A 16,244-nucleotide genomic window follows, 5' to 3' on the forward strand; every position below is an offset into this window, starting at 1 on the left:
AAAGTCAGAATTCATTGTTCTGGGTTTTCTATGGAAAGAGGAGGGCTTCTTAATATTACTAGAATATGAAGCTTTGTTTTGTAACTTTTCCACATCCTAATCTTTATTATAGATCCTTCCCAAACACCACTCAAGAACTGGCTTGTCCATGCTTGTCCACATTACGATCATATTAATTGTAAGTAATTTTCTTTTTTAGCTGTTAACTAGCTGTTTTTTTGGAAAAAAATCTTTTTACAGTGTGTTTTACACTTTCCCTGTAAGTACAGGGTGTCATAGACCTGGTATGGCATCACCATGGTGGCATCCTGTATTCACAGTATAATGATGCACAAAGGCATCACATCATTACGTCAGTGTCACTCTGTGCATTAGGAAAAGACCACTGTGTCACTTATTGGCTTCTGATACTTTCAAACATAGTTAGTTAGGATGAAAAAAGTCATCAAGTGAATCATGTTCAATCACCCTATAGACATACTTAATCCGGAGGAAGCATGGTTCAATTTACTCCAACAGGCGGAAACAAATTCCTTCCTGATCATGTGAGGCAATCAGATGTTCCCTGGATCAACAGTCCCTGTTGTCTTTACTTTAAAACCAAAGTAAACCTTAAACCTTAAACCAAAATGTTTATTGATTGATCTACTATGGGAGCTTATTTTAGTTAAATTATCAACTTTTTTCAGTTTTCAAATCACCATGAAATTTAAAACAACAAATAGGGTAATAGACTGATATCTGCCACACTTTAAAATATAAACATACAAAAACATTAAAAGGACTGGTAACAAAAAAACAAAAACATCACCTCCCACTGATTTTGGAGCACTACTATTATGATGTTGGTGAAATAGCATGATGCCACTCTTATTACCATGAATCAGTCTCCTAAGAGTACCAGACAGCTTTACTCTATGTCTATATTTAATGTACAGCGCTGCGTAATATGTTGGCGCTATATAAATCCTCTTTATTATTATTAATAATAATAATAATAATAATAATGTCTGCCATAGGGAAGGTCCTTTATAGTCTTAGAAAATGGGATGAATAAAGTTGGATGTCATTCCACCTGAAACCACCATTCAGTCTGCAGGTATTAGTGCCTGAAAAAGGGTAAGTATTGCAGCCACTACAGCTTTTTATTTTTAAAAGTACATGCTGATTTTTATGCAGTAAAAAGTTTGTATCTCCCTGAGAATTTTAAGAACATGTTTTTGATTCTTTGCATTACACTCAGTTTACCTGTAATGATAGTCGCAATATTTCAAACCCATCTTCTAGCATTTTCTTCTCCAACTCATGACTCTCCTTCAGCTCTGTGTAAAAGGAATACATAGCACATATTAAAGCAGACTTTTCTGCTGCAATATAAATTGGAAACAAATAAAGCAACAAGAATATGTTTTTAAAAAAATGTAGATGTACAATTTTGGTGCATTAGAATGAATAATATTAAACTGCATTATGCAAAAACAATGTGAATAAATGTTGCTCTATTTAAATAGTACTGTAATTAAAGTGATTCAAGTGTATTACTGAAGCAGATTCTTCTAAGACATGCAGTATTGATGATTTCCAGTAGAGGGCAATGGTGACTGCAAATGGATTTACGTTACACATCTAAACCAAAGAATGAAAATGAAATTTATTGAAGCTAACCAGTCACTGAATATGGTGTCTTTTTTTGTTTATTTTCTCCTGGTATTCACAATTCCTGACCTAGGGTGACAATACTATACTAATATATCTATTACATCTATGTAGGAGCAACATCAATGGAGAGGAAAGTTCAAGTTGTAGGATGTAACAGAGCTACATGTATGCTCCTGTGGCAGGGGGCGAGTTGTTACTTTAGGTTGGGTGAGAGTTAGGCAGGCAGTAATTATTTCTATTATGAAAACCGTTTAAACCTAAGTGGATAGTATGAATGGGAAAACATTTCTGACATAGTATAAAAAGATTTACTTCTAATGCTATACGTGCACCACCCACTGACTGCATCTTGTACAAACAAAAATGTATTCAACCTTAGCCAAACCTTTATTTAATTTTTTTCTAATATAATAGAAAATAGGTAATATATTGCTGTGCATGACCCCATGGAGAAGACGTCACTTCACCTGCATACAGTAATAATACCCTTGCAGAGTCTAAACCTTTCCTATTAAATCAACAAAAAGGTGTTTTATTGTAGGCACCCCACAGGGTGGGATTTAGATGTCATTTTCCCAGTTCAGAGGAAAGTTCTACAGGTTAAATATGCCACACAGTTTCAGATCTTATTTTACAAGTCTACAGCAATGCAATATGTTATGTGGTAAAGGATGGGAATTTAAGATACTAGAGTGATCTATATATCCAAGAACCTGATCTATTTTGGGGATATTCTCATGGAAATGGTGCCATCCATCACTGCAGCTTTGCCTGTCTATTTGCATTATATATTAGGCATTCTACATTCACAGGCACTCATTTACATTTTCTAAATACTATTGTCACTATAATAAAAATGTATTTATAAACTTGCTGTCATTTAAATTGTAATTTTTGTGGAGCAGCTTGAAGAATATAGATAGCAGGAACGCTCATATCTCCATACAAGGATACATATATAGAGATGTCACTACATTTGTAGTTCTTCTAAAGGTAGCTTTTCTGCTGCAGGGATAGCACATGTGGGGTAATATTGCAATTAATGCTAATACTGAGAATCTGTGACCTATTTGACTTGTATTACAGTCAATCTGTGCATCGCACAGAAAAATCAGGGCACGAACAGATCCACATGGGACAATTTTGATGTTTATAAGGTACCTTAACAAGTTAAGTTAACTGGCATAGGGATATGTTAAGTTAAATTTTCAAATTACCCCGTCAATAGTTAGCATGTAAAAAAATAAAGCACTACAAAGTGTCTGCTCCTAAATTCAGAACTCCACCACCAATTCACTACTCCAACCCTAAGTATAGTTTATTGCCATACCACTTCAAAGAACAAGACTTCTCAGCTTGTATGGAAAGCCTATGCCTGGAGCAATAAAAGGATAGGCACTGAAACTTCAGGGATCAATTTATACAGCAGCAACTCGGTGTAACTGCAGTCATAGCTCTGACTTTTTTTTAATGCATATTTATAAAGCATAGAAATATGGTATGATTTAACATGATGTGCTTAGTGCTCAGCTTGCTTCAGGGCTGAATGACTGGGAAAAAATAGATGAGGAGGAGAACCTACTTATGATCCAAAAGTCATTTGACAGCCTTTACACCAATCACTGGGTGTTCTATGCAGTGTTATGCAGACAATACTTTGTAGGACACTGCAGGCTCCACAATACAGCCATCATTATATTAATGACGTGCAAAAGGTCTATATGGTTGAAGCTTGGCCATTGTGGAAGTTGTGGGCTCTTCATGGCCTGTGTCATCATGGACCCAAAATAGGTCTGGTGTCTGGAAAGTGTTTGAAGCTGTTTAACAAAAGTACATCTAGCATGTATGGGGCAGAGATTGACGACCGTATGGCAGCAATGGAGAAGGATACGGAGAAGGTACATTAAGTATCACTTAAATTGGCACATTAGAAGGTTTATTGGAGCTGGACTGAACTCTTGTAGATGGCGTGGCATGACAGAAGACATGGCTGGTGCATGTGGGCCAGTGAGTGCGATTTCTGCAAACATAGGTGGTAGACAGTGCGACAAGTGACATTCTGGCAAGGTCTGCACTCCAATAAACAGTGAGCTAGAACAAATGTGCCAACTGGGGTCCCCCAGTTTCTCATAGACCTTTTTAGATGTAAGATATGTAAGTGGATTCCAAATTTTTCTTTATTATCATACTGTATATAATCTGTTATCTGCAACAGAATAATAAAACAAACTTTTACCATGAACACTCTTCTCATGTCCTTCATGGATTGCAGTTACGGCTGATGAATGGGATTTCTTTATTTCCAGCAGAGCATTTTCATGAGTTGCAGACATATCTTCAATCTGTATAAAAAAATAATAAAGAAGGAAGTGTTAATAATGAATGGCACCATTATACATGTTTCACATATAGCCAGCTAAACAGCTTAGTAAATAAACACCTCTTCTAGATACCATTTTAGGAGAAATTATGAGATGGGGTTAGTTTGGGATCAAATAAACATTTATTCCTTTGTACACCATTGCAGAAAGCATTTTCAAAAGATAAATATAAACTTTATACAATAAACTTTAGCTACATAGCTCTGTAAACAGGCAAGCAGTTACAGTGTTTGGCTGATCTTGCAGAGGCAGCATAAACCTACTTTCCCATTTGTTGGAATTTTGCTCTGAAACAAAGCTCCCAAAACGGATTCCATAAATATTACTATGTATTTAAATAGCAATGATATATTACACAGCACTTTCCATAGTCCATTATCATGTTAATATTTGTCTCCCAGAGGTGCCCACTATCTAATACCTCTATCTCAGTCATAGTCCAACATCCCAACTCAGTCAGACTCATTTTTAAAAAGAAGTATTTAACCTTCCAGTATGTTTTCCCAAGTGGCTGGTGGTTGTGGATTCTCCCGCTGACCCCTGTATCACTACAGGTTGACAGCGGGGTGAACAAACATGCTGGCACTCAGGAAGTATAATGCTGCTTTATTTACTGGGAACTTTCATTCTAATTTTGTGTTCTACCTGACAGACATATTTGTAAAATTGTAAGCTCTTCGGGGCAGGGTCCTCTCCTCCTGTATCACTGTCTGTATTAGTCTGTCATTTGCAACCCCTATTTAATGTACAGCGCTGTGTAATATGTTGGTGCTATATAAATCCTGTTTATTAATAATAATAATAATAATAATAAAATTTTGACTAGGTGCATAAAAGTTGGTTGATCCCCCCCTAAGGTTCAACAGTATTTGTTCTACATGGTCAGGCAGGATTTCTTTCATTTTAACACAAAACATTTGTTAGATTGAAATGGTTCTAATAGAAAACACCACATGGTGTCTTCTTATGCTTGAGTACACCTAAAAGGCCATATTTTGTGTGTCTCTCAATATTAAAGGCTCAACTTTCCTGACTAGGGAATAGCCTACCCCAGGGGCCAAAATCCAACTGCTGTCACTCTGCCTCTGCAGCTGCATTCAGGCAATGACAGTGAATCCCCTTTATGAAGGATGTAGTAAGGGGACAGAGGTGGAAGCCTTGGTGCTGAAATCTTGACATTATAATACCTTAAAGCAACAAGCAAATATTTCAATTCCTCACTATAATAAACCAGGTCGATAGCTCTGCCCTCCAAAGCCCAACTATAGCTCATGGTTCATAGGGGAGCACAGTGGCTCCGAAGTTAGCACTCTGCCCTTTGCAGTGCTAGGTCTCAGGTTCCAATCTTGACCAGGACACTATCAACATGGAGTTTGCATGTTCCCCTCCGGGAACTCTGGTTTCCTTCCACATTCAAAAAACATGCGGTTAGGTTAATTGACTTCCCCCAAAAAATTGGCCTTAGACTGTTTAAAAGACATTATGGTAGGGACATTAGATTGTGAGCCCCTTTTTAGAGACAGCTAGTGATATGACTATGGGCTTGACTTTGTAAAGCACTGCTTAATATGTCGGCGCTATATAAATACTGTGTTATAATAATAATGGTTATCTAGAGCTGGATGTGCATTTCTGAATGTTGAGCTGTAACAGTCTGAGGTTAATGGCCCAATGACATAAGGACACAAACTCAGAAAGGCAAGACAAACACAATTGCATATGTAACATGTAATCTGGCAGATACTTCACCACCGTCAAATGTTTCATTGTATCGTTTACAAGCTGTGTAATGGAAATCAAAGCTACTCATATGGTCTAGTGAAATCAATCATAAAAAATATCACTTTCCTGGCAGTACAGTGTGGAATTCCCATATGTGACCAGTAAGAATAATGTAAGGGGTATAGTGAAAGAGATAAATGGTTATTGGCAGAAGAAATCGGATTAGACTAGAGCTGTGAAAATAGATGACACTTGGCACTAATCAAACATCAGAAGAATGTAATAAGTGGAAATACTGTCATCACTTTATAATGAACATTTTTTATGCAGCAACATAAAAACTTAAAAGGCACAGAAGGTATAATTAACTTATAAGTGAAAAGTTATTGTTCTGTACTGATGACAACTAGATTACTCCACAGTCATGATATTTCCAAAAAATTCCTTTTGTTGGTTCTTGGAAAGAATGTGAAGGAAATTAATAAAAAACATTAGTCACAAATAAACAATTATATTGGCTTTGGTACAGAAACCCTCTACCAATTAGTGTAGCAGCTATGGAGTGCTTACCTAGAAACTAGTACTATACTCTTAAACAGTACTAACACTGTCATAATCTTCCTTACCCTGGGCACACCTGAAAAATGGTTCCCCATTGAATTCAAATGAACCATCTCTTGGGTATCTCCTTGTTAAGACTAAGTCATACTACAATTGTGATATTTAGGTAAGTGTGCATCAGGAATGGTCCTGATTATGGCAAATCAAAATAAGCAATGAAAAGTTGCAAATTGTGATTTCAATCAAGCTGTTTACCTGAATAAATAACAAGAAGGAGTGTAATACCATAAAATCATATTGGTTCATTGGTTTTAGAAATATGTGAAACATACAATATGAATGCAGCTTAATTTACACATGATGTTTCTGAGTGCAAGCAGGGTCAGTCTATACTTTTTAAAGGGTCTACTTTCCTGCTACAAATGTCAACTAAGCTACATCCCATAATACAATCATATGAAGATCTGCAAATGACCCAAATGTTGATAATCTTAAAAAAGGCAATGTCATCAGAAGCCAGGTTTATTAAAACTATTCAAAGACATTAGGCAGCTATTTGTCTGTACTGATCTCCAAATACCCACTGTATGGAAAACCAGTACCGATTACCATCCCCCTCCCCCTTCACAGATATAAACGTGAACATTCATGTATATGGGTCACAACACAGGTTGCAGTCACAATAGAGAAGTACATTTTGAGTCAAATCTCCTTTGGAAACCTGTGACTAGTAATTCAGGAATTTACACAGCAAGAGATTCAAGGTATATTATAAGTTGATCTATAGATTCTTGATTACCAAAAACCTGGGTACCCAAATATTTAGATAAACTAACTGATCTGAGCATCAATATAGTGCTTGTTTGACGGAAAGTCACTGCAATCCCATTTCCGGATTGGTCCTAGAATTCAATAATTCCCCTGTGCATGGTCATCCATCATGCTTGATGCAACAAATGCAATTAAAAAATGCTAATATCTACCGCAACCCATCAAAGTTTGATGGCATGGCAAAAAGACATTAGAGCAGAACAGATTCCAAGAACAAAAAAAAAAAAAAAACACTATTAAAGTAAATCCCCTCTTACACCTTTCTCCATTTAAATCTATTTGTTATTACATATCTGTATATGAGAGTCACGTTTTGAGTTGCTGACCTTTGAGTCAGAATGTAGAAAAATGTAGAGAATCCTAATGCTCAGTGAAGATATGTAATGGGATTCTTTATTTCTGCAGGGAACAGTGATAAATTGTTGTTATATTATAACAGCACAGTTACTGAACAGATCTGTTTACTGTCAAGCTGTCAGATGTTTCAAAGTACAGGGTTCAGGCATCTACACATCCATTGTTATATGTGTAATGCACATTCTGTTGCCTGCTCTATGTTATATCCTCTGAAATGAGACAAAAAATGATTGGTTGCGGCACATATTGGGTCTTTGGAAAGCGTACAGAACCTCTGAGAGGAACATCTGCCTTGTTGAACTGTGCCCAGGTTCTGTCATCTGCTGGAAGTACCGGCTATATAATTACCAATACATTGAGAATTCCAGTAACAGGGTGCAGAGGCTGCACTTGTCTCATTTTCTACCAGACAAAACTAGGACATGAAGATATAACTTTTTAATGTCATCAATTCAGTTTCAAAAGAAACTTAACTTCTATTTTATAATTCACCTTTGCTTACTGTACAGTTTTCTGCCCTAACATTTATCTGAGTTTTTTTTTTTTACCTTAAAACCGGAGATAAAAAGATCAGTTGTCCAGGTTCAGTTTTATTTAACCCGACTTGGCTGCAAACTATGAGACTGATTCATTAAAGCGGTCCAAGACTGGACAAGACCAACTATCAATGAGGTACCTGGGTGATCCAATGTTTTGCTGTTTCAAAGTTTTAAATCCAGAATCAGATCCATTCCTAGTTTGCTAGGTCACCCAGGTTCTCTCATGATAGTCTATCTTCTCCAGTCTTGGAGAGCTTTCACAAATAAGGCCATCTATGTCTATCTAAGCCACTATTCTAAATCAGTGTTGTGTGGAAGCACAAGGTTCCCCAAAGGTTGCTAGGGGGTTCCTCGTACTGTGGCTGGTTCCCAATTTGATGATGCAAGCATAGTTCTGAAGTCAACGCCACTTGGTAGAACTAATGATGTTTTTAGTTGTCTGTAAAGGTGATATTCTTGCCACAACTGTAAGGTGCACATTCTTTTCACTGGCCACCAACTTTCCTACTGATATGAGAGTGGTCTATTCTAGCCAATTCTTTTTTCTTTTTTTGACATACAGAGATGTCTTTAGGTATACTTTTCACTGACTGGTATGTATGCTTTTAAAAACACCTAGAAACATTTCTCTACCACCACACCAAGCAATGTGATAGGGCAGATTTAGGTAAACGTGTAACGTGAGTATGTGCTGACCTGTCCCTGGTGTTGGGATAAGATCTTCTGTAGCTGGGTACTCTGTTCAGCTCGTAGTCGCCCCATCTCTTCATTACACTGCAGCTGTAGGCGTTCCTTCAATGCTTCAAGTTCTTCCTGCTGCTGGTGTTCAAGCTTTCTCACTTCATTGTCAAATTTAATTTCCAGATCCTCCTTCTCTTTTTGAAGTTTCTCACATTTTGCTGTGTTAATAGCTGGAACATATACAATAAAAAAAGACATTAACTGGATCTGTGAGTGTTAATTTTAGATTAAATGACAGGTGCATTTCAACGAGACGAAAAACTGAAGTATTAAGGTTGGTGGTGCACCTTGCATCTCAAGGTTTAACTTATTTCACAATGAAATACACTCTCAAGGACAAAAGTATGTTTCCGATATCAGCAATTCAGCACAGTGCAGACCCCCATGCAATTTCTTCTTTTATAGTCAGTGGTTTTACTGCCATTACTTTTCCATCAAGGCCAAAGCAATAATTATGTGTAAGCACTCAGTAAATGTGACATATTCCTTTAGTTTATTACTCACTAAACCATCTAAACCATCTAAAGTGTATCTACTCCCAAAATGTTTTGTATAGAATGGGGGAAGTTAGAACCCCTTTCAGGTTTACTGTTCTATGGGACATTGTTAAAGAGATTTCCCCTTGTGGCACTGGTGGTACAGCTTTTTACACGACAGGAAGTGAGGGAAAATTTGCAACTGGGAAACAGACAATAAAATATGGCAGAGGTTATAGCATTCCGCTACTTAACTTTCAACAAAGCATTTTTATTTCTGTCCATTTCAATATTATATTGATTCCTATTTTCCTGACAGGAAGTGAAGAAATTCTTGGAGTATAGTAAAACCTGACAGAAGTTGTAATCCTCCCCCAGTCTATCCAAAATATTATATATATATATATATATATATACATACATACACACACAGTATACACACATATACTTTAAAGCTAAAAACTATACATTAAAGCTAAGGGAACATTAAAAAATAATTACATGTGAACATTTTTACCAAGTTTATAATTCACTTGCCACCGTTACCTCACTTTACTCCATCACAGTTAATGCTCAAATTTTTGTTTTTTAAGTTTGGATAGAGTGGAAAAGAGAAATAGATTTAATTTATTAGAACTACAACAGCAAACTGTTGACCTAGAGTGTTAGCCGCCAAATCTGGAAGAATATCTTTAGGTCTCAAAACACTAGACTTGTGTTGATGGGTTAATGCAGCTTGCTTATAAGTTCATTCTGCTTGCATCCAAGATTGTTCAGAATTCATTGACAGGTACATACGGCCTGCAGTTGGTCTGCTTCTGACAGCATCTGAACTCCTTCTATGCTGCTGCAACCTGCCTCAAGCTCCTTTTGTGTTCCCATTGATTTGTATGGAGAGAGAAACATCCCTGTCACACAGGCATTTGTTTTTGGGTAAGAAGGAAGGGTTCCTGTTCTTGTGATACCACACAAGGTGGGGCAGTAAGGAGTATCTCCCCAGTTCTAAACCTAGTCCTCTCTACTAAAATATTTTGTCATTGTTGTTTCTGTGTCAGTTGAAAAAAGTCGCTCACTTTCCCCAGTGAAGAAGTAATAGTAAGTTTCAATGGAGTTGGACAATACTGCTTGGTCCTGTCCTCCGCCTAAATGTTAGACAAGGAAGGCTCATCATCACACCGCTGACATCATTACTAGGTATGGGTTATAGTAAATTCAGTTTTCAATTATCTGAAATTTCTCTAAAACTCAGAGGATTCCAACAAACTTTTATCAGTTTGGCTAAATAATTGAATTCAAGAGGAAAGTGAAAATACCTGGTGCATGTCATGTGAGGGGTATGGAAGCTGCTGTCATCTATTACAAACCTGTGATTGTGCCAAGAAATGGTCCCTCATTATTATTATTATTATTATTACAGAAAGAAAGAAAAAGTATAAGTAAAATATAAAAATTAAAATAACAGTATATAAATAGTTACTAAAATACACAATCAGAAAGAACACAAATTAAATAAACTAATCTAAGAAAGAAAAATAAATTCAAATCACAAGCAACAAAATCAATTTTGACAAAATCACAGTATGAATACCCTGTTCATTTTGTTAGAAATCTCCCGGGGTTACATTGACAGCTTTGTGCACTGTATTAGGGTCTAACCAATTCACTTTCCTGTCCCTCCCTCACCAAATCAATGTCCTGTAGTGTAGGGGATTACAAGAAGCCAATATAATATCACTCAGGTAATCACCCTATTTGCATTTAAGAACACATTTTATATATTTAAAATAAATACAATGATAGGTTAAACAGTGATCTTTTGATCCAAGGGTTTCCTGCTTTGTTCCTATTTATGATATTTGAATTTTGAGGTTTTACCACAAACCAATCAGTTAGAGTCCTGCTACAGAAGCCCCTGTTAATAAATGAACATTGGTATGATTGTATATAGCATAGATGTTTTTATTTATGACAGATTTACTTGAAGAACGAAATGCCCACGGGCCATACAGGAGCTAAAGAAGTCATTTAAAATGAAGCGTTGAGAAAACACATCTATATGTAATTGACCTCCTGCGATCTCACATTATGTCTCGGAGTATAATTTCACACTTTCATGAGGATGAGTCTAAAGGGAACTTTTACTATTAAAAATCAAATACACAGCCAGAGAAATTGAAATAGTCACTACAATAATGCATGTGTAAATTTCTTTCAACACCTAGGGGACGAAAAGTCCTTATTGAAGGATCCTTTATTCTTTTTAAAACCTCACAAAAGTAAACCTTTTTTTTTGGGGGGGGATTTTTTTTTTTTTTTGTAAGTGACCCTGTTTCTAATATAAAATTCTCTTTTGCAAGTTGTACCCGTAAAGTATATAAAATTATATACTACCTACAGTGGGAAGAACCAATGAGGACAGCTGGGGATACAGTAGATCGACACTTCTGAAAATGTTTTTTTTAAAGAAACTTCATCTGGCTAAACTTAATCTATTGGTGGTCCATATAACACTGGCCAAAGCAAGGTTGCAGGATTAGAACCAGAGGCTTTTGCACATTTTTCTGGGATTTCCCGTGTGCCAGATTATTGTGCCCCCAACAATCTGACCACTTCTATCTTACGTTTTTGGATTAGTATTCTATCCTATGTGCCAAACCCGGCCTGCCTTCACTGTGAGCTTACTTGCCGTTTTCAGCTACTGGACTCTGAGCTTGACCCCAGGCCGTGACACATAGAAGATGACAGTAATTCCCTTGGACCCCATTTTAACCAAATTAAACTGGGTTATGGTAAATGAAAAGCTAGCACACCCTAAATAACACTTTAAATAAACTTGACCAAATCTGGGCTCCATGGATTACTTATAGTTCTAGCTGAATTGACAATATTTCACATCTTTCTATCTTATCTATTTTACGGTCTCCTCCCTTCCACCCCTTCCCTCCTTGAGCCGTGTCAGTGAGTTCTAACCATCAAAGATGAAAGGTTTGACCAGCCCAAACAATAAATTAATTGGAGAAATCCTGTTATGGTTTCAGATCAAGCTCAACAGTTTAAATGAAGTAAAAACTACCTCAGTCCATATACTTGCCCCTTTTTCTGTTTTCAGCTGTCTCATTTAGAATCAAAATGATGGATCACTTCAAACAAATGATCCAATGTGGAATTAAAGTAAAGGGTTTGGCTTATTCATTAGCTATAGTTAAGTTATCTAGTTATACTACAGCATATCTGAACATAAACCATGGTACTTTTTTTACTTGAAAATACAGGACAATACTTTTTACTTGAAAATACAGGAAAATACCAGGGTGCAAAGTGTGATCATCACAGCTAATATTCAAAGCAGTAATCAAAAGCATCTCAGGCATGTGCAGAAGGAGCCCTTTCATTAATAGGGAAATAAATTGCCGATCTCAGGCATGCTCAGTGAGATCTGCAAATTTTTTCACAATCTACGTCACCCGATTTCGCGCCTGCGCAGTGCGAGATCGGGTGACATAGAAAGAAGAACCATGAAGAAGAATGGAGAAGATTGCGGCGCCTAGCGCCCCCTTTGTGCCGGGCCAAAGATACCGGGATGTCACTGGACCCGATGGAAAAACCTTCCCGACAGAAAGACTGATCTGCAGGATTAAAGGTAAGTGTGATTTTCTTGTTCTGAGTTCGTTTTGGGTTTACTTCCGCTTTAAGGTGGGGTTGCTGATACATCCTATTTGTGTATTTTTGTTGGCTATCAGTAGATGTCCCTGTGTGGTGCTATGTAAAGTGTGTAACAATCTCTAACAATGTTTCAGACATCAAAGACTACTACATATTTAACATGTGGACAGAGCCTTATTTTGTGATGTGGCCCAAGTATAAAGATATTTATAATTCATTTATATAGGCAATAAGGTTAAGAAAAAAAATTATCTTGATTTATACTTGAGTACATATGGTAAATCTATAAGACTGATGCAATTGTAAAATTATGTCTCTGCTACAACTTCTTTAACAGATATATAATAAAATGTATAGATTTTGATATTTGGAAAATAATTTCTAATTACAAAAATGCATTTATAGTACGTATTAGTATTTTAGTAGTTCTAAATAAAATAGGTGTGTTTCAAAACATTTTAATCACAATTTTTCCCTGTCATATAAGATTTGCCCATGTTTTCTCCCAGTGGAATAAGGAAGCTGATAAAAATAAGCACATCCTTTAGGTGGCTAGCACTGGGATGCAAATTTCATTGCTAAAGAACAAATGAAGCTTGAGAGACTACAGCTCTGCGTGTCATTTATAAATCCCAAGTGACAACCTAACAAAAAACAATGCATTACAAATTCAAAGGGTGTGTGGTTTGATGAGTGAGCTATATTCTATTTTTAGTTGTATACTATATATGATACATAACATAATGGTGACAGAACCTCAGTACATCTAATAAATAATGAAATGAAGCAATGAACTAGACAGACAAAGCCTGTAAATGTTTGTAGAGACCCGTTATGTGTGCGGAGGCTGAGGATGGGTTTGAAGACAAGATGGAATGATTGTTAATCTGGATTAAGGACATTTTTGACTTGCTATGCTGGAAAATAGAGAATTTGTATATAAAAATAAATATTATTATTCATCATGCATTCTTCTGGCCTGCTCTAAGAGTACTGCAGTTGTAACCTAAAATAAAAAAAATGTGTCCAATAATAACAAGTATGCTGGTTTTGACAAACAATATATTATGCCAATTTTTTTTATCTAAATTATTATTAAAAGAAAAGTGTGGAGAATTCGGAACAGTTAATTACATATGAATGTTTCTCCGCGATCATCAAATATTAACTCTCAACAAACCTTTAGGATCTGTTGTCAAAGCAGCTGATACTGGAATTTAATGAGTAGGACAGGTATGTAGTTTATGAAATATAATGAAATATATTATGTGAATTGAAGGCTCTGATAAAAACAGAAGCTTCCAAGTGAGCCCATTCAGTGTTTTTAGTAATCTGGTAAAGCAGATTTACATTTTCATTAGTGTGGGTAAGCTTTTACTAAGCATATTTGCTTTGTAGGCACCCAATAGTAATGACAAGTCCAGGAAGTTATCAGCCAAAACCATCATCTTCACTAACTGTGGGTCCATGGGGATCCTCTTTAGCCACTAGACAGCCACTGATGATGTAACTGTTCTACGTTTGCAGAAGGTACATTGTTTCCCAAGGGCTTTATACTGCATAAAGTATGTATGAACAAAAAGCCACAATGCTTCCTCATTGGGCCTTATTTGTTAAAGATCTTCAAGACCAGTAAAGATACACTTTTGTCAGTGAACCTGGGTGATCCAGAAAACCTGTGATGAATCTGGTTGAGAATTGAAAACATTTGCCAAATGACTTTTAGGAAATCCATTCCAGGTTTGCTGTATCACACAGGTTCACTGATGAAAGTGTATCCTCTCCAACCTTGGAGAGCTTTCATGAATCAGGCTCATAGAGTACACAGAGTGTGAGTAGTATAGGCAAAGAAGTGTGTTGATAACAGGAATAAAGGGTAAAATACAAAAACAGGAAAACGAATGTAGCCACCTACATTATCCTATCTACATCATAGTAAAGGTTAATAAATATTTAGTTATTAGGTTTATATAAACTTTAATCTGCATTAACAGTACACCATGTAGTAAGTGTGACAATGATGGATTATACATGGGGATAAAGAAAGCCAATTTAAAGCTTGTAGATTCATACTGATCAGTCAGAAGAAGCATAGTAAATGAAGTATTAATACATAATATTATGGAATCTTAAAGCCATGTAGAGGCATAAAAGTAAACATAAACAAGGTCCCTAGGATCTGCTGGGTGCTATTATAATGTAATCCATTATAGCCATAATAAAGTATCTACCATATGATGAGAATTTGAAAGAATATTGATTTTTACTAGTGGAGGATAATTCTGGATTATGTACAGATAATAACACTGCTGGGAGTTACTACAATAGAACAATAGATGATTTTATATAATGCCAGTGTTTAAGCCTTTGGAACACTCACGACAGATGGCACCCTTCCATGTCCTGGGTCATCTAGCACCCTAGCAATGCTTCTGGTTGCTGCATAAGTTACATTTGAGCTTCCCTGCAGGTTCGCTAAAAAATCCCCAGAAATCTATATACTGTTGCTTGTTCTTGCATTACAGAATTTTAAACACATATCCTTTTAAAAGCAAAAGAGGCATTATGAAGCAGTACAACAGAATAAATTAATTTGCTTAGCAAGGCTCTGTGAAAACTGAAACAATGGTATCCATGTCACTGTAATTTAGCATCTTCTATTGCATTTTAGGGAAGCAGCAGTATCTATTCTGAACAGTTTTGTTTGTTCATCAGGATCAGGTAAGAATAAAAAGATTGCAGTGTGAATTTTGCAATACCGGGTAAATTTAAGACCGTAGAGACTCTAAGCCTCAACGTTCAGCATATTATTGCTTCAAAAAGTAACACTGTTTCTACCAGTTTAAGGCAAAATCCTGAGATTAGTACAACAAAGAGTTATAATTTACAGATAGTGTCTTTTCTGCACATTCTTTGGAACACAAAAGTCCTTCCTCAATATCACATGAATTATTTAATGGGCCAACCCTTCTACCATTTCCTATTTTTCATCTTTCTTTAGTTTAGCCCCACTGAGAAACCCTAGCTAGGCTGGACAGCTCTAATGCTTACCGACAGCATTGATCTATATATACATATATAATACACACAAATGTTCTTGATAGTAACCAATTCTAAGTACAGTAAACTAACCTTGTAATAGAGGTTTGAAGTAACAACCATAGATATCAAAGTGTAAAACAGTACTCCAAAGTACAGGATTCTTGCTTTAATATTAAGAAAAACCTTTTGAAAAAGCAATGTTATGGAGCTACACAGGGGCTATTCCTCAAGGCTAGTATTTTGGAGTGCTGGTAACTGTCTTCTGTTTCAAT

The 16,244-nt window shown here is 36.2% G+C and overlaps 1 protein-coding gene across 1 annotated transcript in view; it reads right to left on the reverse strand.

The window, feature by feature from the left end:
• The window catches only part of MTUS2 (microtubule associated scaffold protein 2), a 273,935-nt gene that overhangs the window by 12,333 nt on the left and 245,358 nt on the right, over positions 1–16,244 (reverse strand). Inside the window, exons 9-11 of the mRNA XM_072404531.1 lie at positions 8,747–8,961; positions 3,896–4,001; positions 1,249–1,322 (exon numbers count right to left, since the gene is read on the reverse strand). Coding sequence (XP_072260632.1) covers positions 1,249–1,322; positions 3,896–4,001; positions 8,747–8,961 — 395 coding nt within the window. The remainder of the gene's footprint in view (positions 1–1,248; positions 1,323–3,895; positions 4,002–8,746; positions 8,962–16,244) is intronic.

Source organism: Pyxicephalus adspersus, chromosome 1, assembly GCF_032062135.1.
Source record: "Pyxicephalus adspersus chromosome 1, UCB_Pads_2.0, whole genome shotgun sequence".
NCBI classification, from domain to species: Eukaryota; Metazoa; Chordata; class Amphibia; order Anura; family Pyxicephalidae; genus Pyxicephalus; species Pyxicephalus adspersus.